Below are 27,679 nucleotides of genomic sequence, written 5' to 3' on the forward strand. Positions count from 1 at the left end.
TCTACACTGGCCACTTGAATTTCTGGAAAAGCACTGATCATGTAAGATCGTCAGTGCTTTTCCGGAAATACTATGCTGCTCCCGTTCGGGCAAAAGTCTTTTTCCGAAAGACTTTTATGCGAAAGGGCTAGTGTAGACAGCACAGTACTGTTTTCCGCAAAAAAGCCCCGATCGAGAAAATGGCGATCGGGGCTTTTTTGCGGAAAAGCGCGTCTAGATTGGCCATGGACGCTTTTCCGCAAAAAGTGCTTTTGCGGAAAAGCATCCTGCCAATCTAGACGCACTTTTCCGAAAATGCTTTAAACGGAAAAGTTTTCCATTAAAAGCATTTTCGGAAAATCATGCCAGTGTAGACGTAGCCCCTTTGTACAACCTTATGAAATCTGTAGTAATGAAACTGTTACTCAAGGTACTCACAGAAATAAATAAAAACTTACAGCCTTCATTCTTTGTTACAGACAGGTTTTTCATTATCAACGAATGCTACTTACAATAGTCATGATTCTGCAATAGGAATTGAAATTAAGAACTTTAAATTTAGATTAACTGGCTAGATTAGCTTCTAATCAAATAGTTGATTCAATCTGCATCAACTATTCGATTAGTCAATAAGGGTGCCTCCATCTTTGAAGTGTAGCAACAGCCCTGGGCTGTTGCTATACCTCAAAGACGAAAGCGCTGCAGGGAGCACAGGGCCAAGCAGTCCCCTGCTGCCCCTGTGCTCCCTGTGGCATTTCAAAGTGGCAATGCTGCATGGAGCCTGAGGTCACAGCTGGGGACTTTGCTGACCCTGGGCTCCACATGGCGCTGCTGCTTTGAAACACCCCTACCTCTTTCCCCCACCCCCACCATGCTGCCTCCTTTCTGATAGAGGCAGAAGGGGGTGGGGGTGAGCAACTAATTGACTAGTGTGTAGACTATCCAAAAAGCATTTGCTTATCCCAGAGTCGACTAGGTAAAATAGGATTTGCATACTCATTAGAGATAAGGGAATTAGGAGAAAAAGTTGCTTCATATGAAATGTCATACAATATCTAAATTACATACAAATGCTGTCTGAGTGTTGTCTGTAAGAGGTTAATATAGAATCACAGAATACTAGAACTGGAAGGGACCTTGAGAGGTCATCAAGTCCAGTCCCCTACCTTCAGAGCAGGACCAAGCACCATCTAGATTATCCCGGATGGATGTCTGTCTAAGCTGCTCTTAAATATCTCCAGTGATAGAGATTCCACAACCTCCCAAGGCAATTTATTCATGTTTAACCACCTGGATAGTAGAAAGCTTTTCCTAAAGTCCAACATAAACCTCCCTTGCTGCAGTTTAAGCCCATTGCTTCTTCCCCTATCATCAAAGGCCAAGGAAAACAATTTTTCTCCCTCCTCCTTATAACACCCTTTTATATACTTGAAAAAGCACTGTCATGTCCCCCTCTCAGTCTTCTCTTCTATGAACTAAAAAAAACCCAATTCTTCCAGTCTTCTCTCATAGGTCATGTTTTCTAGACCTTTAATCATTTTTGTTGCTCTTCTCTGGATCTGCTTCATTTTTTCCACATCTTTCTTGAAATGTGGTGCCCAGAACTGGACACAATACTCCAACTGAGGCCTAATCAGTGCAGAATTGATTGGAAGACTGACTTCTCATGTCTTGCTCACAACACTCCTGTTAATAAATCCCAGATTCATGTTTGCTTATTTTGTAACAGTGTTTCACTGTTGACTCATAGGGTATGTCTACACTGCCACCCTAGTTCGAACTGGGGTGGCTAATGTAGGCATTCGAAGTGGCAAATGAAGCCCGGGATTTAAATATCTGAGGCTTCATTTGCATCTTGCCGAGCGCTGCCATTTTTAAATCCCCATTAGTATGGACTCCGTGCCCGCGGCTACACGCAGCATGGAGTAGGTAGTTCGAATTAGGCTCTCTAATTCGAACTACCATTACTTCTGGTGGAACATATGTTTGGACAGCTGAAGCCCCCCATCACCACCAAATCCTGTGCTTTGGGTGATTTTGTTAGTTGTTTAAAAAAAATCTGATCCACCTCTTGAACGTGGGTAGATGGTCTTTATACAGAAAGGGCAATTGTATTATACTGTTTGCAGTGTGAAGATCATGGCAGGCCATGGATTTACTATTAGCAGCCAATTCCATGTCAAGTCACCAAAACGGCCAGTACTGTTTAAGGATCTAGAGATAGTTCCTCCACTACTGTAAACAAATATGTAATATCATTATGATACTTCACACCAGCTAAATATTGGTCCCGTGCAATTTAGAAATAAGCAAAGATCATCCATGCCATCATTTCTGATTTTGTTGTTGTTTAACTGAATTAATCATATTCCTCAATTCAGTCTCAGAGACAAGTCTGTTTCTCTTAAACTTGGTTCCTGGATCACCTTTGCTATGGTATGGTCATTACTTTGATTAACATTTACATGACTTCATTCTTTACACCTAGGTCTCTACTCTAATTTTTCAAGCACAAAAAACACCTCTTTAAATGTTTCAAACAAAAAATGCTTTTCAATAATAAAATATGTAACAATACAAACCAGTCGTTTCATTCTGGTGCAACAGTCTACCAACTCCAATTTCAGCAGAGCTAAACATGCAAGTTGTATTAGTTTGGTTTTATTGTCCTATAAAAATCTTCCTGTTAGTACAATAAAATCCCACCCATGGCCAGGTGGCAGTAATCAACACTTCACACAGTATTCCAGATGAATTTTACCAATACCTGAAGCTTTTTCTATTACAAGACCCTGCCTCTATGATTCTCTATACATTACATGATCATTTCTTGTTGTGTAACTTACCCATCTGGCATTACTACGTAGAATCCAATCTGCAGCAAAGCCACATCCCTATTCAGAGCCACTGCATAAGGCCACAACCAGGTCTTGTGTGAGTATCCAGCAGCATATGCAAAGTTGTCTGATGAAGATAGGTTGGTGCCAAATTCTCAAGAAAGGGACCTTACAACAACTCCTAACCTCTGTGGAAGGGGGGAAGTGACAGGGATCATCACCCATCCCTGTTATCTTATTTCCACTGAGGGAAATCTAACCTATGCTGTCAGTTGAAATCACATGAATTGTAGAATCATCAATTGTACCAAATGCCCACCCGGTCTCTTCAAAGCCCAAAGTTGTATGCACAAGGAAAAGTTTATTCTCTGCTGATTACCTGTTACAGAAGGTCAAGATCAAAGGCCTAAGCCAAATAGAGAACCAACCGATCTGCCCAAACTTCTTTCTGGTTCTGGATCGAAAACAGAAATGAACTTATAACCATGGGAAAACCCAGCAGTGGGTTTTGAAGGACTGAAACCTACCAGGATGTTAGATTGGAGATGGGAATGACCTCTAGTAACCTATTTAGCATTATTTTTAAGTGTTTTCTCTGCAAAGGCTATGATAAGAATAAATAGGATTGCTTAGGAGGAGCTGTGTGGTAACATCTAACTGTAGAAGTTACACAGGTGAAAGCCTTTGATAAGAAAGCAAAGCACAGGCAGAGTCCTATTTAGGCAGTCTGGTTTGCTGGGGATATCACAATGTGAGTAGGGAGCTATGCAGCCTTCAAACGTCCAGTCAGGAGGAAATGAGACACAAGTCTCTATCCAAGAGAGGTGCCAGCTAGAAACCCTTAACTGGGTGCCCTCAAGGGACCAAAGAGAGAGGATATAGGTGCAATTACTGAACCTGAACGATGAGGTGTCTTACAGTATCCAGAACTCAGAAATCTTCTGAGAGAGAAAGAGAGATTTAATTTTGGAAGTGAGAAACTCTGGCCTTCATGCCTACCATCCTGACTCAGATTACAAGAAAGACAGGAGAGTCCATCTGCCACATTTATGATATGCATTTCTTGCAAACTATGATAATCAACAACCATGCCTACAGAAAAGAAAATCATTTTAGTTGGAAACTAGCAACCACCATTTATTAAAGGCAGCAGCATCACAGTCTTTGGATGAAGACTAGAATGAATTTTAAATAATATTTTTGGAAACTGAACTAGAAATCCTGTAAAATACAGTCCATAAGGGGTTAAACTAGCAAGAGAGAAAGGTTTTGCTTTGTAATGAACACACAAACACACACACACACCCATGCTCTGCCTCCATGACAATCTATTACTACCAAATTTGGAAAAAAAAGGAGCCATGATATTACTAATGTTAACTTCATAGAGGGGCTTCTGAAATATTTCAGCACAAATACCATCTGTGCACTAAATTTTTAAATCAGATTTTAAAAGTACAGAGGTTAATGCTTACAATATGTATGTATGAAATTGTGACTTGACAAAAAAAGCCTTGAAAATTGGTAGTCCAAGTTAAACAGAAATACTGGAGTGAACTTCAGGAGAGGAGGACATACAGAGAGAAGAATGCAGAGAGAAAAAGAAAGCTGTTTTCAGAACTAGTGTGTTAATACAAATCAATAAAAATCAAATCTCTCTGGGTATGTCTACCTTGCCGCCCTAGTTCGAACTAGGATGGCTAATGTAGGCATTCAAACTTGCAAATGAAGCCCGGGATTTAAATATCCCGAGCTTTATTTGTATGTTCCCGGGTGCCGCCATTTTTAAATGCCCCGTAGTTCGAACTCCCTGCCCGCGGCTACACGCGGCACGGATTAGGTAGTTCGAATTAAAGCTCCTAATTCAAACTACTGTTAAACCTCCTTGCAGGAGGAATAATGGTAGTTCAAATTAGGAGCTTTAATTCGAACTACCTAGTCCATGCCGCGTGTAGCTGCAGGCAGGGAGTTCGAACTATGGGGCATTTAAAAATGGCGGCGCCCGGAAACATGCAAATAAAGCCCAGGATATTTAAATCCTGGGCTTCATTTGCAAGTTCGAATGCCTACACTAGCCACCCTAGTTCAAACTAGGGTGGCAGTGTAGACATAACCTCTGTGTTCAGGAGAGTTCTACAAAAGGTGAATTGTGAGCGAAAAAAGTAACCTAGATACTTCATAAATTTTATTTGAATAATTACACCTCATTGTTTGTCATGACAATTTAATTTGGAGAGGGAATAAGCACATATTTGCCCAAATGAGAAATCTGTGTTATGAACTGTATGAAGGATAGGAAATCTCATTTTAAAATACACTATATACTACTGAGTTTGAAATTAGGAACTGTTTATTACTATAATTTTAATGCCAAAATTTTGAAACATGTTTTGGTAAGATAAATGTTTATTTTGGATGCTAATGTTCATAGTATACCATTATTGCTGAATATGTAATAAATTCAATTTAATAACAAAAATACTCATGCCAGTTTTATTTTCAATAATTAGTGCATCTTCAATTTATTTTAGCTACCCCATTACTTTCTCATTAGAGAATATTAAATAAGCACACAATCATAGAAACTAATTTTAAAAAGCCATTTAGTTGTTGTCTTAAGTTTCAACAGAAGATAGGAAAGAAAGCATATAATGGAAGTAGTATGAAAATTACAGTATGCAAAAAGGACTCAACCATTATTGTTTTGTTTAATAGTGGAGCTGGAAAAGACATTGGACTTGATCTCCATCTTTAAATCAGTGAAGATAGTAGAGTCACTTTGGGATAGAGATAATGTAACGGAAGTGGTAATTGGGCCTATGTTGTTCACTTGCTAATGTTCTCATTTTTAATTTTTTACTTTAATTCCCTTTGGAGGGACATTACATGAATACTCTATTTTAGTGCAATGGTATTTGCAATGACAGCTAAAATTTTATAATCTACTGAAAAATCACAGAGAATATAAATATAATATTTTAGGCTTTTTCAAACCTTCTATAATTCAGTTCATAATGCACAAATTTTGGATTGTTCGTTCCTAATACTACATATAGGGACAGATTGAGATACCCATTACACTCATTAAGTAGTACCTTTCTCCACTAACTGCACAGGATAACTTGTCACATAAGGCGCAACTCAACATGAATTAAAGGTAACTTAATCTGATCCTTAGCTTTCAATATGCATCAGGGAAAAGGGCATAATTCCTTTCTGATGGTTTCACATCAGGGAGAAGAAAGAAAAACCAAATGTCATTCAAGATTGACCTAATTCAAAAGTTCCCAAGAAAGGCATAAGTAAAAAAAATGTTTTCAAATTAAAAATCATTTTTTAGATTACTGAGCAAACTTAATCTGCAATGCCTTCTGAAAATGATTCAACCTTTAGTGCTGTCAAGCTCCATTATGCACTGTGGCACATGTTGCAAAAACAATGGATGTGTGTGTTAACCTTTAAACACATAAGAACATTCTATTATCTATGGAGAATAGAGGACTGACAGTACTTCTTCTGTTTGGAGGAGATTACTAACTATTCCAGTATATTTTCTTTAATAATATTAAACCAAAGCACCCATGTCCTCATGCCCTCTCTGCAATGTACAGAAAATGCAGCTTAATTGCTACTGTTTATGGGCTATGGAAAAGGACCGAGCAGCCTTTTTCAGCCTCCACAACGCTCAAAGCAAGCTCCTCAATAGCTCCGTCAATGAGAGCAGGATAGGAAAGGGCACCGTGAATGGCACACATGGAGAGTCAATGTCTTTTAATCAAACAAAGGACTGGAGAGAAGCCATGTGGGAAGAAGGCACAGCCTATAAACGAAGGTAGTAATGGCTCAGCTATGCAAATAACATGCACCTTTCCTCAGTGCTGATATGAAAAGATTACTTTCTCCCAGTACCACTTCTGTTTTTTCTCCCACACTAAAGGGATTATCATAAATCAAGTTTAGCCCACAAAACCACAATTTCATCTAATGTTTGTAAATCTGAGTTATTTCCAAGAAATCTGCAAAATTCTAAAGTAAATGGTTTTATTCTAATAATCTTTTTGCTTATAGGAACGGAGAGTTGTAAACATTTTTTAAAAAAGCAGTGAAATACCAAAAGATTCCTATGAATGTCAGTATCACGACAAAATTAGATTACTGGGTACTATGAGATGAATGCTATATTTGTAAAGAAATACATATTTATATGACAGTTTAAACTATTGTAGCAACATATGGCTATGGCTACCCAACCAGCATCTGTAAAATATATCTTCCAACTATGGCAGGCCAGAAAATTATACCCCATCTTGTCAGATGAGGACTTGGCCACAATCACTCATGCAACTGTGCCCTCCAGTCTCAATAATTATAATGCATTGAAGCTGGAAATGATGCCACAGCCATTGAAATGCTCCAGCTGGTGCACGATATAATGGACTATTAGCTAACCAAAACAGGGCGTCACAGGAATGTCACTCTGGTGCTTTATACTCTAGCAAATCTATCAAATACTAGGATAACATTTTTTAAAAAGTCTTGGCCTTAATCTACACCACCTTCAACAAGTGGAGCTTGGGCTTTCTCAGGGACTCTGTCTTCTCTAGAAGATTTAGTCTCACGTCATTAGCTATTTTCCACTGAACCTATCAGAAGTGGAACTAATGATAGCAGGAGAGACAGGCATCTCTGTGGATAGGCCACAGCTTCTGGAACACTGTTCTACAAATGTCAATAATACCCATAAGCCAGGACAATATGCAAAAGCCAGACCTTCAACCTACCTTTTCCACACAATCACAATGATCATCATTTTAATAATCTCTATGTTTGTGTGAAAAAACAGCTTCAACGAGGAGCGTGTTATTATACTAGTGAAACATAACACAATTCAGATACTATTGTGAAGAGCAGATATGCCTAGATTAAACATTTTTTATAATTGTGAATATTGTCTACTTTCCACCATGTATGTTTCTTACTAGCTCTCTGCACGTCACTTTTCTGAAGGAAACTATTCTAACTAGTTCTCCCCTTTTTAAGTCAGTTCCACTTTCTTGTTCTACTGAATTGTTTCAGTGTAACTGTTTGGTTTACAAAGATGTAAAGAAAGGCATGGAGTGTTTCTAAACAAAGAATTTAGAAGTTTCATTTTGCTTTTAATGTAATGAAAATCTTTCAAGTTACATCCTTTGAAACCCCTTACTGTATAAAACCTTTAAAAAATTAGAACAATTTGGATACAACAACTTGATAATATCCTTTTAATTTTTATTATAATAAATACATGAGAAGTAACAGGACAGTTAAACATACCCTAACAAAAACCTGGTGTTCACTGATTTTTTCATATGCTTATGAAACCATACTACATTAAGATAGTTATGCCCAATGCTGAGGAGGCTAGCAAAAACTTCCGAGACACCTTCAAGGACAGATGTCAACTAGGGATGTAATAATGCAGTCAGTTAACTGATAAGTAAAAGTTTATAGGTTAATGCTATAGACTATACGTATCTCCCCCTGCCAGTAAATTTTTTAGCATGCTGACCAGCAGCCTGACTCAGTCCTTGCTTGTGCTGGGTTCAGGACCTATTCACATTGCAGCTCTGCATTTAAAGTGTATTAGGAGCCAGACAGTCAAGGCACCCCAGCTCAGTTCCAGCTCGGACCGGCAGGGGCAGATGACAGTTTTGCGGGGCCCCGGGCAGCATAATTCCACGAGGACCCCCCTTTGCCATGGCACATGCACAGTGACGCCATGCGCATGCGCAGCGGCGCCACAGCGCATGCGCAGGGCTTTCTGAAGTGCGGGGCCCGGGGCGGCTGCCCCGTTCGCCCTTCCCTATATCCGCCCCTGCGCACCAGAACTGTATCAGAAGCAGCAGTGTGGGGTGACAGCAGCTGATCCTTGGGGGAGCTGTTTTTTAAACCTGCTCCTATCACGAACCAGCTGCCACCTGGCACCTCACGATGCTGCCTTTGATACAGACGCTGCAACGCAAAGTAGCAGGGGGCTCCTTGGGAGTGGGGCCAGAGAGTATTAGCTGCTGGCCCCACCCTTGGAGATTATAGACTAGTAAAGTAATCGATAAGAATTCATGAGGTTACTTGACTATACTATTAACCGATATTTAATATCCCTAGTGTCAACCCATACATACATGCACATCAATTTAATATTGTTCCAGTTATTTAATCAAAATATTATGCAGTACCAAGTGAAATTGTATATGCGTGTCAAATAATTATAAACTGTATATAATGAAGAGGGACAAGTCACTGTTCCACAATGATCTGCATCACTTGGTAAATTGGATGCAAGCAAACCATACTCATTTTAATATGGCTAAATGTAAATGTATATGGAATGCTGACAGGTGCACTGGAACCTGGGACCTCTGGATCTTAGTGCACAAGCTTCTAAAGCAGTGTTTCTCAAAGTAGTCCGCAGACCCACTCTGAGAAAGTTGCTACCAGGCTACTCCGGTTTGTTTATTTATCTGCTCCACAGCCACAGAGCCTCACAGCTCCCATTGACTGCAGTTCACCATTTGCAGCCAATGGGAACTGCAGGAAGTGCTGTGACCTAGTCTGCTGCTTTCCATAGCTCCCCTGGGCTGCAAATGGCAAACTGCAGCCAGTGGGAGCCATGAGTCTCCGTGGCTGTGGAGCCATTAGGTAAACAAACCAGAGCAGCCCATTAGCAGCTTTCTCAAAGGAGCGGCTGTGACCCATTTTGAGAAACACAGCTCTAAACAAATTAAGACTAGATTTTTTATGATGGTGTGTAACTAGCTATTGAATCAATTTACCAAGATTTTGCAGTGGATTTTCCATCACTCCAATTTTTTACATCAAGATTACATTTAAGAAAAAGATAGGTTGCAGTTCATATAGGAATTAATCCAGGGAAGTTCTATGATCTGTGTTACATAGGAGATCAGTCTCGATCATAATGGTCTCTTTGGCCTTATCTATAAATATTTACACACACGCACACACACACACACACACACACACACACACTCAACAGCCATAACTTTTTGAAATCTTAAAAATTTGTCTTAGTTTAGAATCCAATCTTCCTTCCACTGAAGTCAATGGCAAAATTTTCAGGAACAAATTTATACTTTTGCTTTACTACTGTTTGTTTTCTGATCGCTATCAGAAGCATTTAGATACCATGAAGTTCATATAAGCATACATTCCAATACTTATTATCACTATGGTACTATTTTTATTTGAAAACAAAATTATTATATATGCTTTATTTAGTTCAGGATTGTATAATTTATTTAATTTTCAGGTAACTTAGTATGGCACAAATGGAATAAATGTAGCTGAAAACAAAATAACATAAATTTGACAGCATACTTCCTTCTGTCAAGCCACATGATGTTAATAAATAGTGTTGTATGCATACATTAGTTCTATTAATTGTATATTATAAAAGAATGAAAGGAGTTACTAACTTATGGTGGCTTGATTCCAGTTAGATGCAAAGCAATTTCATTCATCATCACACCAGCATTTTTTTAATGTGTACCTGATAATCCTACACTAAGCATCAGAGGTTCAGGACCGCATTAGAGCTTCATAGTCATTACTTAACATCCACAACAATTTTACTTGAATACATTTGTACTTTTGTAACATTTTAAATGTATAAATAATGGACAGATCATAAGAAAAATATATATTTGAAGCACTGCATAGCTATTGAAACATATGCTGCATTCATTACAAAAGTTAAAGCAACATTACTTAAGCAGCTGCATGTCTCATCAAAGGAATGGGATGGGGAAATCAGAGGGAGAAGTGTGCTCAAGGCAAGAATGGCAAATCTTGGAGCATATAATTCAGATGTGTAAATCAAATCACAAGACATCTTGGCCTTGATGCCTGCACAAAACACTATCCCTGCCACATCAGTGCAACACATGAAGACTTCAGTCTATCTCAAGCACACACAGTGCTGCACATCAATTTTCCACTCTTTCCATTAGAAATATGTACTACTCTACCATGTACATAGTACTCAAAGCTTAACTATCAATGAAATTTTAACAGTGGGGGGAAGGCTCAGGATTAAGGAATGCTTTTCCAAGTCTCTGCATAGCATTTGCATTTGATCATGCCTGAAATCCATATCATGAAATGTCATTCCATAACATAGTGAGGGAGTTGCTGCCTGCACATCAGGAATGTAGACACATGATTGGTTGTTTCTCTATTCCTTTATTCTATCTCCTAGAGGGGGAGTCTCTGTAAATAGTCTGCTGCTGCACGCAGCTTGTTATTTCAGGATCTGACCTAAGTACTATATCTTCCCTTAGTAGAGTACCAGCTGCGCACAATCATCATGAGCTAAGAAATTGAGACTACTGGAGTTGGAGCTATGATACGTCTGTTCACATCTACCCTAACCCTGGTGAATAAACAATATTCCATATACACATGCTTATGTTACCCGTAAGAACTGCACACCAAACTTATCATACTGGCAGCCATGTCAGTAATGAATCAGGACATTTGTTCTGCTGCATCTATTACCTTTGCCATCACCTGAAGCATACATTACCTTTTCTCAATCCACTCCTGAGTTTCCTATTAGATAATTTCATGAAAATTGAACATTGTGGAAAGGATTATTTATTCATTCCTTAGTTATCCAAAACACAGAAAAATCTTGGGGTAGCTCACAGTGAGGAAAGTAGAACTAGGGAACACAGCAGGACAATGTAGCACTTTAAAGACTAACAAGATGGTTTATTAGATGATGAGCTTTCGTGGGCCAGACCCACTTCCTGGCCCACGAAAGCTCATCATCTAATAAACCATCTTGTTAGTCTTTAAAGTGCTACATTGTCCTGCATTTTGCTTCAGCTACCCCAGACTAACACGACTACATTTCTATCACTAGGGAACACAGGATTTCTTTGGATGCATGAATTAGGATTTTCCAAGATTTCCAGGGAATTTGGGGGGGAGAGGTTGATTCTATCCTACAAGCATAACTTCTGATGAGAGACAGTCAACTGAATATTCCCAATTTCAAATTTAGGAGCCATCATGTTCCAATCGCAGGCACCAGGGCTTACGTTTCTCATGCGAGACAGACCTCCATTTTGGATTGCAGGGAACATTGGCAATAACTACAACAGCTGCTTTCTTTTGATAAAAAGTTGAAGCACATCCATTTGCCAATTAAAAGCTATGCAAATATTTCACAAATTACTTTTAGGAATCTGTTCTGGTTGGTGAGCTTTTCATCGCTATAAAAGCATTTACCAAATGATTCAATACAGGAGATTGGCCTCATCCAGTCAACACAGGAGAGGGAAGTCTTTAAAATAATAATAACACTATAACACAGATAAAAGGCAACTCCCCTCTTTCTCCCCCCCCCCCCCCCCCCGAACTCATGAGGAAAACAGAATATGGGCTACAATATGCATTCTAATCCACTAATGCCAAACAAGGGAAATAATTCCTTAATAATTAGAGTTTTTAAATAGGAGGACAGAAATTTAGTTAGCACTAAATGCTATGGTTTAGTCTTATGGTTTCTCTAGTGCCATCATCTTAACTTCCAATTACTTCACAGGTAAATAGGTAAATTCCATCTGCAGAACAAGAACTAGTGTTAAAAATATTTCAAAAATAATTCCTACATCTAGTACTACTCTGAATGGATGAATTTTAAAATGAACTATATTATGAGCATACTCTTGTGGTTGATGAATACTCTGAACAGGCCAAAAAATATACAGGAACCACATAACTCAATTTATACAGCATGTTCTTCCAGTCCAAAACACATGCTGCAATTAATATACACCCATAATATTTTTTTCTTCTAGCAACAATACAAGAATGGCTGAGTTTCCAGTGAGGAAATTGCACCTATGGAAGAACTAGACACACATCAGCTGCAACGCAGAACTTGTCTCTCACACTGTTGCATCCTAACAAGTCTCTCAGTCACTCTTTCAGCCTCCTAAGTCTTTTGTGGCTGCCTTTGCCTAAACATACCAATAAATCATAGTAAATTATACAGAGTTTAACTTCTGAGCTGCAATAACTCCATTAAAATACATGATGTAATTTTGTCTTCTGTTTTGAAAGGAATTTTAATATCTTCAAGATATTACCAAATGATTCAATACAGGAAATTGCCCTTGTGTCTGGATTTCAGTGTAGTAAATTAAGTTAAACAAGATTTTGCCTGTTTTTAATACACTACAGTGTCTCTCTTAAAAGTGCCCCTTACCCAGATAAACTTGTAAAGCTGTCTCAAACAGTTGGGCTCTCATGATCTGTGGAGGTTGCTAGCAGAGAGAGGATAACAGACCATATCAGATATTTTGGCCCTACTTTTATGTTTAAAACCAAACTTTTCTTAAGAGAGATCAGCTGCTGACCATTTGGCTTTGATTATATACAGGACTGTCACTCTGTAAATGTAGAGCTATTTAGAAAACAGTACTATCAGACATAACTATCATTGAACTTGTTGCTATCTTGGAATGCTACAGGAATCCCTCTCTTTCTCTGACCTCTAAAGGCCACAGCTACTGAAGTGGCCAGTAGGAAACATCCAGGGCAAAGAACTGATGGGAGAACGTTAATTTAAGTGAAACACTGCATAAACAAATGTAACTCTAGGGAACAGGAACAATCACAGCCACTCTTCATACATATTATTTTGAGAAAGTTCATTTCTGAGGCACTGAATCTCAACACTGAAACATATGTTTGAGCCAGATATAAATGCTGTATTTGTCAGTTTCGCAGTTCCAAATTTCCATAAAAGTATAAAAGAGATCTCACCCATGACAATATGGTGCCATTTTAATTTAATAAATAAATAAAAGTAAAGCGTACAATACAGTAGAAAATTTTCTGACTGCCATTCTCCTGAAAAAAATATTCATCCTACTACAGTATGAAGAGGAAAATTTACACCACAAGAAAAGGCACTTTATAAGAGTCTAACTGTGGCACACATGCAGTGAAGATGGAGGGGATCCAAAACATTTCCAAAGAACATTGTGTATTTGATTTACAATGCAAATAGAGAAAGAAAAAATGTGTCTTACAGTTTATAGCCCTGCCAGACTCCACAATGAAATGTACTTGGGCTAATATTTATTATTCTTTGAAATAGTGAAAACTGTTTACAAATTCATAGACAACATTTCACTGCCTATAAAGCTAGCATTTCATGTCTGATAGTCTATATTCAATATACAATAATAAATTGCCCAGCATTGTACTTAATACATGATATTTTAAAGTCCTTTCAAATGCACAGCAATATATATATATACAACCTATATAGAGACTCTGCTGGACTCTTAATTTAGAGTATCTTCAGTTACTCCCTGTTCAAATAAAGTACATTCCAGGATATGTTTAGAATTATTGGGTGGGTTAGTCTATACTATAAACATAGCAATCACATAGCAAACTTCCACAGACTCATCTCAAAATAGCTATAGTGCAAGATGTATATAAGTTATGAAGACAATGTTTTAAGAGGATATGACAAATAATTTCAGATGTTCCACTTATCTGTTGGTGCACTGTGATACAATTATTCTTCACAATTTAGGAGCACAAATTAAAACCCATTGTTACGGAAAAAGGTTATAAATTTTTCAGAACAGACACTCTTTAACAGTGCTTCATTTTCTTGCACACCGTTATTTCAAGTTGTAGTCCAACAGTACAGGAATTGTAATTGAAACTTTTGGTTTCATATCTAACAGGGAAAAGAAGCTCCAAACAAGTCATTCTTCTCCCAACAGGCAGAGGTAAACCCAGTTCTCTTGCACAGATGTAGTCAGCCAAAACAGACATATCTGCTTTGATGTAACATCCCACAATAAAAGATGACACTTGACCTCCACCTACAGAGTTTTTGTTTGCTTACTAGAGGAAAATGAGGGGTCTAATTAGATATATAAAATGATTTACATTCATGGAGCAAAACACAGGGTAGGTTCTGAACAACATGTACTAGTGTAAGAACAGAAGCCTATTTATTCTAGCAACATTTTAAAATGTCCAAAGAACTGCTATACAAATAAGAAAAAAAAACCTTCTTTCTGTTTTTAAAACATCCAGTGCATGAAAAAATAGGGCAGGTAGTGCATTAAGAAAATGGAAAATTAGAGATATTGTCTAACAGAACAGAGTGAAATATCTGGGATTGTGATTATTTTAAATCATGCTCAAATAAAGATTGCATCTGTTTTTAGTGGCTATATATTTATATAATCTAAATGTTAATACACCGCTGAACTCCAGACCATCTCTGAAGGCAGAAGACTGTTGACTAAACTTGTTGAAAATATTGTTAAAATAGAACACTATAATGTTTGAGAGCAAAAAAAACACAGCCTACTATACATGTCAAATAAAGGATTATGAAGCAATGCACACAGACTTTGGACTTGAATTTCAATGCATAATCCAATCCAACCATCTGTCGACCAGTTGTGTAGCAAAATCAAGACTTGGGGCAAGCTCCAAAAAGGACAGCCAAGTTACATTATTTTAGCGACAGCATTGTGAACTTAAGTACATCTCCACCGCAATTATAGTCCTGTCTGCAGATTAGCCTACAGGAGCTGACACTTGTCACTGACCAAAGAAAACATTACAATAGATTCCCAGATATATAAAACAACAGACATTTTGCCTGATGCACATTTCGTGACCGTGATTCAAGTGTGAGAAGGAAAGTGCAGATTTTGCTACAATGACCTTTGTAAATGTTAGCAAGATCGCTAGACTTGTCCTTTTCCTTTCCCCAAGACATGGAAAAGCCCCCAGCGCATTTATAACCGAAGGAGATCTCCCCCCTTCCCGTTCTCTATTCCCATCTTCCAGAGTAGTGAGCGTCAGGCAGCTGCGGGATGAATCTAGAGTTACGCTTGCAAAGTTAACGTGGGCGCTAGAAGGAACCATTCTCTTGTCTTTCTCGCCCCCCAGATGTCCCGGACCCCGGGGCAGCGAAGGCTCCTTCCCCCATGCAAAAGCTGTAATAAGTTCAACAGTCCTCCCCATCCCCCAAACATAACACTCGCAATAACCACCACACCGAGAGTCAAAGCGCGAGTGACACAGAGAGGGACAGAAGCATCCCTCTCCCAGAACAGCTCCAGGGAAATCTGACTCTCCATGGATGGGAGGGAGGCTGGAAATGCCTACAGATCCCTTTGCTTCAAAGGGCTGGCCAGGTACAACCCCCCTAGAAGCCGCAGCGAAAGCTGCTGAGCGGGGGCTGTGATGGAGACCCCGGACACAAGTGACTAAGTGAGACCCTCACTACCAGCCGCGGCCGGGTGGCAAGCCCCACTCCAGCGAGACATTCCCTCTGCCATCAGGCATCCACACACACAACAGCGCCTTTTCCCGGCTCCACCGCACTCCGGCGAGCACCGGCATCCAGGGGCTGTGGCACCCCAGGCCACCAGCTGGAGCTGCCTGACTTTCTACTAGGGAGGAGACACTAGTTGATTCCCCCCTTGGCAAAGCCAAAGCCTCCCCAGCCCGGGACCGGCGGCTTGCGGCGCGAGCGCTCTCCAGCTCCCAAAGAGTTGGCAAGTCGCTGCGCCCTAGAGGAGCCGTGGGGCTGGCCACTCCCGGGCAGCGCGCACCCCCCGCCGCCGCTCACCTCCTTGAGCTCCTTGGCCACGTCTTTCAGGTCCCCCAGGACTAATTCCAAATCCTCCACGATGATCTTGATCTGCTCCTTCACCTTGGCTTTGGAGGCGGCGGGCGGCCCCTCGGGTGGAGAGGAGGCGGCGGGGGTCCCCTTGGACTTGGCGGACATTCTCTGGGGGCGCGATGCGCGGGGCGGAGGGGTACGCAGGTCAGGAGAGCTGGGTGACCGGCTGGTGCCCGGCCCCGACCCTCGGGCTCCCGGAGCTACTGCGGCCGCTGTCTTCCTCCCCGCACATTTTGGGCTCCGGGCTCCTCCGCGCTCCGCTCTCTGCCGAGCGGCTACACAGCGCCGCTGCCATCAACTCCCCGGGATCTGCACTGAGCGCGCCCGGGCTGCAGACGGGCGGACGCTGCGCCTGCGCCTCGCAGCCTCCCTCCTGTAGGCACACGCGCACGCACCGGGCATGCCGCTCGCTGAGCGCACGGAGCCGGGGTGGGGGGCAGCCGTGCGTGCGCTCTCCGCCTGCCCACCCCGGCAGCCGCCTGCGGGGCGCTCCTCTGACCTCCCGCTGCAGCTTTAGCCCAAACCCGCGCGTCAGGGCGGCTCTGCCCAGGGTGGAAGGAGGCTGGGGAAGGAGGGAGGCTGGTGGTGAGGGGCAGTGTGCGTGCGGGGGGTTAACCCAAACTTTCCCCTTCTCTACTCCCCTGTGCAAACTGGCCCAAAGAAGGGGACCAGCGCGGTTCCTCGGGGCCAGATGATTGTCCTTAGCGCGTTGGCGGAGAAGGCGGGAGTGCGGAAGGGAGACAGGCGAGGAGGAGGAGGAGGTAGTTACAACTCCTCCAGAGGAGGCGCTTCCTTCGCAGCGCACAGCTTCTGCTTGGACCACAGCGGGCCATTGAATCAGGATTGCAGGCGAGCGGCGTGGTTATTCGTCTCTTTCACGCTACCCAGCGGGAGCTTCTTTGTGAGAGTGGAGGGGAAACAGCCACAGAACAGCCACAGGAAAAAAAAATCTCCGGAAAACCGAAGCTTTCGCCCGTACCATCAGAGCCTGGGGAAACTCCCCACTCAGAACTAGCGGGTCTGTTTCTCCTGCTCATAGTACGTACAAGCATCCTGGGGGTGAGTCCCCCGTTCTCCTGCTCTGGCCCCTGTAACCATGTCGCTGCACCTGTAACGATGTCGCTCCGGCTTTTATCGCCTAAAAGCAGCAAGGAAGCTGGAGATTTGCAAACACCACCAAATTGGCAGGAGGGACTTGGGTCTTTATTCACTAGGCACAGGAGGAACAACACATCTTTTTTACTCAAGAAACAGAACCCGTGCCAGGTATTGGGGAAAGAAGGTCCAGGAACGAAAAGGGGCTGTGACTGTTTCCATGAAATTGGTACCGTTAAGGGCAGGGCTTTCTCTATTCCGTACGTTGCTTGCTGGTTGGCTTCAGCATTTAATTTGCTAGGGCTAAGGGAAGAGATTATCAGATATTCACCTCTGGTGGTTTTTCCACTTATTGCAAGAAAATGTTAGGTCCATGCACTGAAAATCGTATTAGAAATTTCTATCTTCAACTTAAGCTCAAAACAGCCAGAAGAGGCAAACAGCCAAGCCCTGCGTGGATGCTCGCCATGGAGGGTTGCATCTGATTAAGAAATCTTAAATGCTTCCGTTTCTGAGAGGTCTGCTTGCAGTTTGCTCTGTTTTAACTTAGCAGCAGGAAGCAGAAACATCGCTCAGATTTCTCCGTGTGCGCACATCATTTCACATCTCACCCGATGCACACAAGTTGGTGGTGAACAGTTTTATGGATGAAGTGGGTGTGAGGCTGGAATAAGGAATGGAGAGGCTGAACTGCAAACAGTAAATGGCCAAAGGCAGTTGTCCTTATTCAGGGGGCTAAAAGACCAGAGGAAGTTTTTCTGGTAGAAAAAAACTAAAAGGTCTAGACTTAAAGGATTTATTAGTGATGCCAAATACTATTCTTAAAAATGTTTTCTTTGGGTATTCATTACAATCTTTTAAAATGTTCACAGTGGACCTGTTCACACCAGAGGTATTCACTTTTGCTAAGTAAGCAGGCAATCTGGTTTAAGTGCATGCACACACACTCTAATACTGTAGGAAAGTGATTTTAAGGATTCCTTTTCTAGAGTCATTCAGGTTGGAAACTAGATTATTTTGTTTATCCAGTCAGCGAACAGTAAAAATACCATATGACTTGTAGGACTATTCACCATTAAGCATTACACCTTGAATCTCAGATTTTGAATTAAGAGCCATAGGAAAATAATTAAGGATAAAAACATAAAAACTGTTTCCTGGTTTCCAGTCATTAATCCATTTGATAAGTACTACTCTATTTGTATACATACCATGAACAGAAAGGGAGCAGTATTTATTAAAACCTACTTATATAGATTGTGTGATGTTAGTTGATAGCTAGAGTGAAAAAAGCCCCTGTAGTTGCACAGTTATATAGAAATATCCAAGCATTACTATGGGAATGGTTTAGTGATTCATGCACTTATCTTTTCTCCCACAGAGGTTAATTCCAGGTGTGTCAAAAGAAAGCCTAAATTCCCCTGTCACTTAATTGATATTACCAAATTATGAAATGGCCCTAGGTAATTTCAGTTTCTTACTGCTGGTTCTTGTTTTACATACCAATAATAATTTTGTACCATTACCACTTTTTTCATTTTAGTCCCCTCTTTAGGATTGTATATATATTAAGCCGTAGTGATCTCTCCCAGACCTGATTGTTAAACATTTCCACTCTAAAAAGCCAGAATGCTTTTGACAAGATGAACTGTAGCCACTAATTTTGTCTCCACAGTTTTATTAACTTTTTCAAAGTAGTTTAAGGTAAAGAAGCATGAGTAATCCTCAGAGGAGTTGGACTGATTTATTCCTGTTCTATTAATCCACCTGTTCCATAGTTTTCTCTGTTTTCTTGGTCATGTTCTATAATTTTGGGGATCATTTCAGCACCTGTTGAGATGTGTATACAGGACTAGACCTCATCTCCTTTTCCATTACATGGTTCCTTTTTAATAATTAAATATATTTGTTAGTAGCTCTACTGTTTAGTGTTTTGTTTTTTATTCATTGTAAACATCTAGATGATAGTTTTCTGGTCCTAAGGTTTGTTACAGTTTAATCTCACACAATCATCTGTTTGATTTTTTTCTAAAAGTACTCCACCTGTACCTGTAAATAGGCTTGGTAGAATTAAGATTCTATATAAGTGATGGATAATACAAATGTTTTCAGTTTTCACTTACCCATTGAAGTTCACACTTGTGCAAAATATGAATTAAGCATTAATTAGTCCCAGTTGCAATAAATTAAGGGGTCAATGGGGGAGTCAGACAATGATTAACGAGAGACGTTGAGATTCCTAAAGTTAAAGCCTTATTATAATAATTAACACAAATTGTCATCACATGTTCAGATATACAGAGAAATAACCTTCATTCAAACTAATAAGGTCTCAAAACAGCATTTTTCTTACTTTTCCTACAAGTCTTAATCAATTGATTTTTGTTGGCTTGTGTACGTAAGTTGAAAAATTGACATGTACCAATTAAAAATAATTCTTCAAAACCTGCCTATAAATCATAATCTAGAGTAGAATTCATCCATCATCTTCTGAGGAATCAGATAATTTCTTATTCCTATTTGGTTTTTCACCTTTTCATCCATGCGAGTCTGCAAGAACCAGAGATACAACAACATCCTCAACTTCTCACACAGTTCACAGAGAGACCAGTTACGATAGCAGGAAGGAGGCTGGAGACAGAGCCATTCAGTGTCCCTGGAGCAGAGCTGCTGGGCTCTAAAGATCAATCTCTCGGGCACTCCCAGGACTACATAATTCCACCTGAACACTCACAGAGGGCTTTGTGCCAGCTGATTCTCCTGTAAGTTTCTTAATGAATTTCTGAAGATGGAGGAGTAGGGTTCCTCCAGGACAGAGGATGTTTTCTTACAAATTTTAATTTACCTGGTAAAGTTTTCCCTGAACAAAAAACAGATTAAGTCAAAGATTGAGCCCATGTATTTTCATTTGGACACTATTTTGTGCTCCATCCCAGAAAACAATTAAATGAACATTCAAAGAAATGTGGCATTCAGCCATACCATTGCCAGTTGTCATTAAAGCACACAAGTTAAGCAGTTAAGTATGATTAGTAATTGGATGAGACACAAAAGAAAAACCAAGAAATTACCAACTTGTTTTTGATAACTCCGTTTTTGGAGGAGGAGTTGGAGCTGCGGCACTGTTTCCGCATTGTGCTAAGGAGTAAAGCCAATTGAATAATACATAGAATGATTAATGAATACAAGCAACAAGTCCAATCTGCAGTTATTTTATGAGGTCCTATCCACTGTTCAAGAGCATTCAGGCAGTCATGGGTATTAATGAACATTTTCACAAATCACACTACACATATTATTATCAGTTATCACATGGACTATTCACATTGAAATGGCAGTACAATTTATTCATTCATTTTTTGCCAATTTAAAGAAAATAGCATCAGCGAGCTCATACAGTACCATGTATGATACCCTATTATGCATGCACTGTGTGATTAACTAATCATATACTTTATATAGTCAAAGGGAAGCATTTGAAAATGACACACAGCTTATCAATCATATGCATATGTTTAGCATATGCTAATTAGAACAGCTACAAAAATGAGGAACCCTTTATAAATTATTTCCAAACTACCAAAAGAGGCTACATCATAATAAATAATTGGAGAAAGTGTACTAGAAGCCACTATGCTGCTGAAAGTAAAGTCTTCCAGATGAGATGTCAAGCTGGTTTTGATGTTATAGGGTATATTTACACTGCAGAGTTTTTCCGGGAAAATGGCCGTTTTTCTGGAAAAACTACACTTACATCCACACTGCAGTTGAATTCTTTCGACAGAAAGTTGAAAGAATGCAGGTGTTTTTCTGACAGTGGTAAACCTCTTTCTATGAGGAAGAAACTTTTTTCCAAAAGAGCTCTTTCGGAAAAAGGCGTGTGTGGACAAGGAAGAGGAATTTTTTTCAAAAGACGAGGCATCCAGGAAAAAGCACAGGGTCCATAGTAAATACAACTTAAATGCAAGATAGCATCCAATCAATGTGGATGTTATCTTTCGAAAAAGCAGATCGCTTTTTCAAGGTGCCTTTGCTGTGTGAATGCTCTCTTTCTAAAAAAGTTTTTCCAGGAAATCTCTTCCAGAAAAGCTTCTTCTAAAAGATGCCTACAGTCTATTCTCCACTCTCCCAAAAGTATAGTGGCAGCAATCATAACAGCTTTCCAAGATGGATAATTTGTGTTCTGGTTACTAAATTTCTTATATCATTAATTGGAGATGTTATTCTCTCTCATTTCTTTTTCCTGCGATGATATGTGGCATTTCTGATGAAGTTACAACGGTTGTGTTAGGTCAACCCAAAAGTGGCTGTATGTTGTTGGAAGACTCAAACAGAAAAAAAAAAAGAATAAAAGACAGTGTAATATAGTTACTCTTCAGATTCCCAATTTGATTTCAACTCATCGAAAACAAATAGTAAAAGAAAACCATCAGGGCTATGTAATATCATGCTTTAGCTATATACACTAGAAATTGAGTACATTTGGGCTAAGATTTCTTGACTACATTTCATTCCCTGTGTACACTTACTAAAAATTGTGAAAAACATCAGTTAAAACAACCTAACATGCAAATCCACATCAGTTCACTTATTATACTACCCAAGCACATTCCGATTCTTCAGCTGCAAAACAATACCCTTTCAATTATAATTTATAGTCAATCACGCTGTTCTTATCCAGTTTCACTTAAAAGCACAACCCAAACTCTATCCTCAGATATATTATCCAAGGACTCTTGTGTCCTGGAAAAGAATATATTGGATTATTGGTACAGAAAAAGCTGTTCTCAATTTTTTTCCCTTTAGGCTGAAAGGATGGCATTGTGAATGGGATTTTGCATAAGAACTACATTTTGGCCCCATTCTTCTTCAGTGAAGAGAGGGTGGAAGTAAAACATGACCTTCACAGCCAAAACAATGCGACATTATCTTCTGATAACTTCAGGAAATGAGTATGATGCAGGGTAGTGGAAGGGAGCCGAAATGTGATTATTTGGAGGGAAATGTGTTCAGAAAAGATATTTTTATCTTTTCTATGGTAAGCATCACGCAAATGTATTGTTAAAGACCATGGGGAGGGACAAAGTACAAGATGCAGTTTACTGGATCATTTTTAGTTGGGCACATGCTAAAAAGCTACCCAGAAAAGAGCTATAAAACAAATGTTTAAGATAACCTTTTAAAAAAAGAAACCTGGGGATTGAATAGCAGGTAGTGGTTGGGAAAGAGTTTGGAAGAACAGTCTTTTCTAGATGAATCCTGAAAAATATCACATTGATATTTAGTCATTTTATAGCTATTCAATTAATATACAACATTCAGTCACTGATCTTTTCATAAGTCATTAAAGATTGTGTTTTAAGCTTTTTGTATAAAGCTTGTGTTTTTTTATTAGTTATCTGTTAGCCAATACATTTGTACCTCCTCTCCCCCTCAACCTCCAAGGAGTCATTGGTTGGTGTCAGATACAAACTATTTCCTGTGAAAAAGTATCCTTTTACCACTGGTATTCACTTCAGTAGTACATTATTGCAAACATATGGAGCAAAGCAAAAACCCTCTTGCCTGGATTCTTTCCAAAAGCATCTCAATCAGCACAGATTGAGCAAAAGAATTACCTGGCTAAACAAGTAGTGTAAACACAGGAAGAAGATTTGGAAAGGTAAAACTCTGAGTCATTAACAACAGTGGAAAGGTCAACAGTTAGAATTCTTTCATTTACAGGAACATAGACACATAAGTCATTTATTTTCATGGTCTCTCTAGTTAGTAATTACAACCTCTTACATCAGAGGCTGTAAAACCTTGTGTTACAGATTTGTACATTTGCACAGTCTAACAAAGTGATTCCAGAGCCGCACAGTACTCATTCATACACAATCAGTCTCACCCACTTCCTCCCTTACTCCTCAAGTTGAAATGACTGTAAGGAAGTGATACAAAAAAAGCAGAAGACAGACTAGTAAATCCAATTCTAGTTATGCTGTTCATCTCCTCAGGTCCATTCCTTCAATCAGTTTAGATCATTTTTGGAATGTCCAAGACACCAAATCATGGCTCTAACCCTGACATAATGAGCATTTAGATAATTTTCTATAATTTTCCATTAATCAGATAATGTGGGATATGGGAGTAGAGGGAAAAAGTGGCCTGCAAATGTTTTTAAATTAGAAACATTCCTGAATTCACCAAAACCCCTCTGCTTCTTTTTGATGAAAAATGGCCAATCCAATTTAAAATTAGCACTCTGGGTCAGACTTTCACATCACATGCTACATGCCAAAATAAAGTTATAGCTGCATTAAACTGATTTTTTTTAACCAAATGGAAAGAATTGTGCAACATTTTGTGGTGCTGCTAGTAAGTTATAACTACTAGAATAATTATTCCAGAACACCTCTCACAGCCTAGTCATTCGATTTATATCATTCTTTCTATAGATGTAGAGTTTATTATTCTAAACCATTGTTTAAAGCCCCATATATTGATCCCATTATATTTTCATGTGACACGAAAATTCACCTCCCTTTCTAAAACTGTGCACAGAGAGACTGTACTGAATGCAAACAGAAAAAATATTATTCTGATGCTATTAATAAGGACATTTTATGACATTAGCTAACCCCAGAATGTTGGAGACAGAGAGAAAAATAACCGCTTTCTTCAAATGGACTACTTACTGTGGAAGAACACCAATCACAAAGGCTATAATTTAAATAGCAAACAGGGCAGTTCACTGCAGTAGCAGTTCATATTGACTAGTCATTGCCTAAGTAATGTACATTTAAAGAGCAGTAGCTTTAGGTCCAAAAGAACTGGAACCCAAATGATAAGGCAGCCCATAATCTGCTTTCTGGGGCAGCAAATCAGTTTAACCAATTTGCTTTGATCATAGTCATGCAGAGAAGAACACTGAATATAAGTTCCCTCATCATAATTATTGTTTCAGATTTTCTAGAGACATTTTTTAACTTAAGGAAGTGGTGTATTTACTGGGGACATTTGTGAAGAAAATTTTTAAAAATGCATACCCATTTCCAGAAACCTCTCTAATATCTGCTTCTTGGGAAGTGGTGTGATTATTAACATAGACTCTCCTTTTGCCCTGTTAAATTAGTAGGCTTATCAGCTATTTCAGCTCTAGTGTTGCTATATAGTATTTATATTCAAACCCCATTTGCAATCACAGTCAAATCATTGACTCTGGAATTTAGCACGGAGAATTAAGAATTACTTTAAGCAACTCCACTTCCAGGACTAAATGCAAATCTGCTCTTTTTGATTGGCTTTTCCTTAAGTAGGTTCACACACATACCTATGAATGCAAAGACCATAGACAACAACAATAAAATTCAGGATGACTGGGCTTCCTTCTATAGAATGGCCAAGCCAAGAAATGAAACAGGAGAGAGAAAAGGAAAGATTCATTGTTAAAATACCCTTTGTTTGGAAAAACATACAATGTATTGAGAGCCAAGAGCCTGAAAATTCTAAATAATACTCTTCCTCTGACTATTGCTTGTATTTCTGTGCATTTAAACTACTGCAATAAACATTCAGTACTACTTAAATACTCAACACTGCAAGCATGAGTTCTTTCTGGTCTAGCCACTACGTAACCCTTCTCTCTAAGATCAGGAGTGGTATCTTGATCCCCAACAATCCACTATTGTCTAGCACATAGTCCTGGAGCCGACTGACAAAATGTGTGTGTGTCATATCCCCTTTACTAGCTAGTCCTCAGGAGAATTTCACTTATTGAACTGATGCTAGGAGACTCTGAACCCAAAACTGACCCTTAAGTCATACAGCAGGTTTCCATGGTTGCACCTGATAGAATTTGTTTCTATTTTTTTAAATAATTGGTTTATTTAATTCATACAATGAGAAAGTTAAAAACCATTTTAATCTGCCAGTTATGGGGTAATATACACAGACTCAGATGTTCTGTATTTTGGCCATTTGACACACATTTCAGAGAATTCTGTCCAACACTTGTAGATTGGGAAGTTGAAAGGAGTGCCTTTCTAGGCAGGAAAGAAGAAGAGATACTATCAATGTGTTTGTACTTTTAAGTAGGAGACACAGAAATACTATGGTGGTAGGAGCCATATTATTACCTGGACAAACAGACAATTAAAATTCATATGTTACTCTCTGGTTTTGGCCAAAACAAACACACCAGTGTAAGTGGGTCATTACCTATTCCTTCTAACATCTCAATGGTCTTCTTGCAGAACACACCAGTGTACTTAGTTGTTGAGTTGTAACTGCTGGAAAACGCTATCAGCCAAGTTCTGTGGCAAATGTGATGTAATTAGCTCTAGATGTGGAAAGTTCCATTTGCCAAATTCCCTGGACTGTGTCCAAAACACTAAAACATTCTGTTCCAACTGATCTGTTACTTATTTCTGCCAGAGCTGGGAGAAGAAAGAGTTATCTTTATTGCATTATTAAGTTTCTTTGATTGGATCTATTGTCAAAGACATGTTTGGTTTTCTACCAACATCTTTGGCTACAACCGCATACTTTAGTTCACTGACTCTTAATTTTATTTTCCTCCATACATTTTAATTTTTTCTAAATCTGCTCTCACTTCAGATGGAATTTTTCTATTCTAGGTGGAATAATAAACCTCAAGGTTAAGTGCCTTAACTCTAACCATTTTCAAACATATCAGAGAGGTTTTTGCATATAAACTTCCATTTAGTTCTAACAGAATGTCTATTTGAAAAAATATTTATCATAGGTATAAATGTTAATCTGGTATACAGGCAGAATTAACACACCTAGTTAGAAAGCAACATAACCTCATATGGTCTTTACATAAGTAAATACTTGCTATCCCAATTACAATGGACAATTTCTCTCTGATTTACATTGTGAATTTGATTTGTGCTATTCTAGCTCAGTTTCATTTTTTATTAGCATGTGTTAATTTGGGTTGTTTAATCAAGTTATCTGACAGGTTTTTCATTAAATTATAAAGCTATTGTCCATTATTTTTTATCACTCTATGCTGACCTGAAACACTGTTCATTTAGCACAATTTACCTTGTGCTGTACTTGCATCATTTTCTATAAATGTAAATGTGTGGTTTGCACATTTTTGAAAAATGGTACTGTTATAGATTCTGAATGTGCAACAGTATACACAACACTTATTTCTGGAATGAGTAATACTGCATCACCCACACAGCCTAGCCTTTTCTTTTTTGCATTGCTCATTGTTTCTGTTCATTTTTATGCAATGTACTTTTTGGGGAGGGAGATGCTCTCCTAAAAACATTTCCAACAACTTCTTTGTTTTCTTGCTATTTTAATTTGTAATTTGAAGTTTCTGCAGATATTTCCTGCTTAAGAATTGTGACTTAAACTAGAGTGAATACCATAAACACCGGCTGAAGAATAAAATACTTAGAATAGACTTCATAATGAAGACATCAATAGATCCTTAGAGTACTACTTAAACAACGTCATACTAGATTAACTGAATTACAATCTTAAAAAAACTAAATGTACTAGTTTTAAAAGTCCTTGTAGTGAGCACTATTTGAACCCAAAGGGGGGCACCTACCCACTTCTAAAACCCCATCTCCAGCCTTACGGGAGGGACTACTGGTCTCAGGATTCAATTGATTACAGAGGACAAATATTGAAAAATAGGCTCAGGGGTTTAAAGGTTTAAAACCAGGCACATTCAAGGTAGGCATGTGTCAGGTTTTCCCTCATGCTGCAGAAAGGGCAGGTGTCAGAGATAGGGGTGAACTATGCCAGGTACACGCCCGTGCTCATGGCTCCATGGAGGAGCTGCCAGCTGATATCCCCAATGGGCCTGGGATTAAGGTTGAATACACACTGGTTCATCAGGATTCCTCACCATTGGGAGCTATAGATAGTCCCACCACTTGGTGTTTGGGGCAGGACATGAGGATGAGGAAATGCAAGGTATGGAGCACTAGCGTGCACAGATGGTCCCAAGGCGCGGATCAGAAACAGACCAGCTGCAGATCCTGCAGCTGGCTGG

General features: G+C 39.4%; 1 protein-coding gene across 4 annotated transcripts in view; it reads right to left on the reverse strand.

Annotated features, from left to right (window-relative positions):
• PRR16 (proline rich 16) overlaps positions 1-17,291 on the reverse strand; it is a 234,536-nt gene extending 217,245 nt beyond the window's left edge. For all 4 annotated transcript variants that reach the window (XM_006128883.4, XM_006128884.4, XM_025187639.2 and 1 more), the window contains exon 1: positions 16,504-17,291. In XM_006128883.4, coding sequence (XP_006128945.2) covers positions 16,504-16,662 — 159 coding nt within the window. In that variant the 5' untranslated portion in view covers positions 16,663-17,291. The remainder of the gene's footprint in view (positions 1-16,503) is intronic.
• Positions 17,292-27,679: the final 10,388 nt, after the last annotated feature.

This window comes from Pelodiscus sinensis, chromosome 6, assembly GCF_049634645.1.
Source record: "Pelodiscus sinensis isolate JC-2024 chromosome 6, ASM4963464v1, whole genome shotgun sequence".
Taxonomy (NCBI): Eukaryota; Metazoa; Chordata; order Testudines; family Trionychidae; genus Pelodiscus; species Pelodiscus sinensis.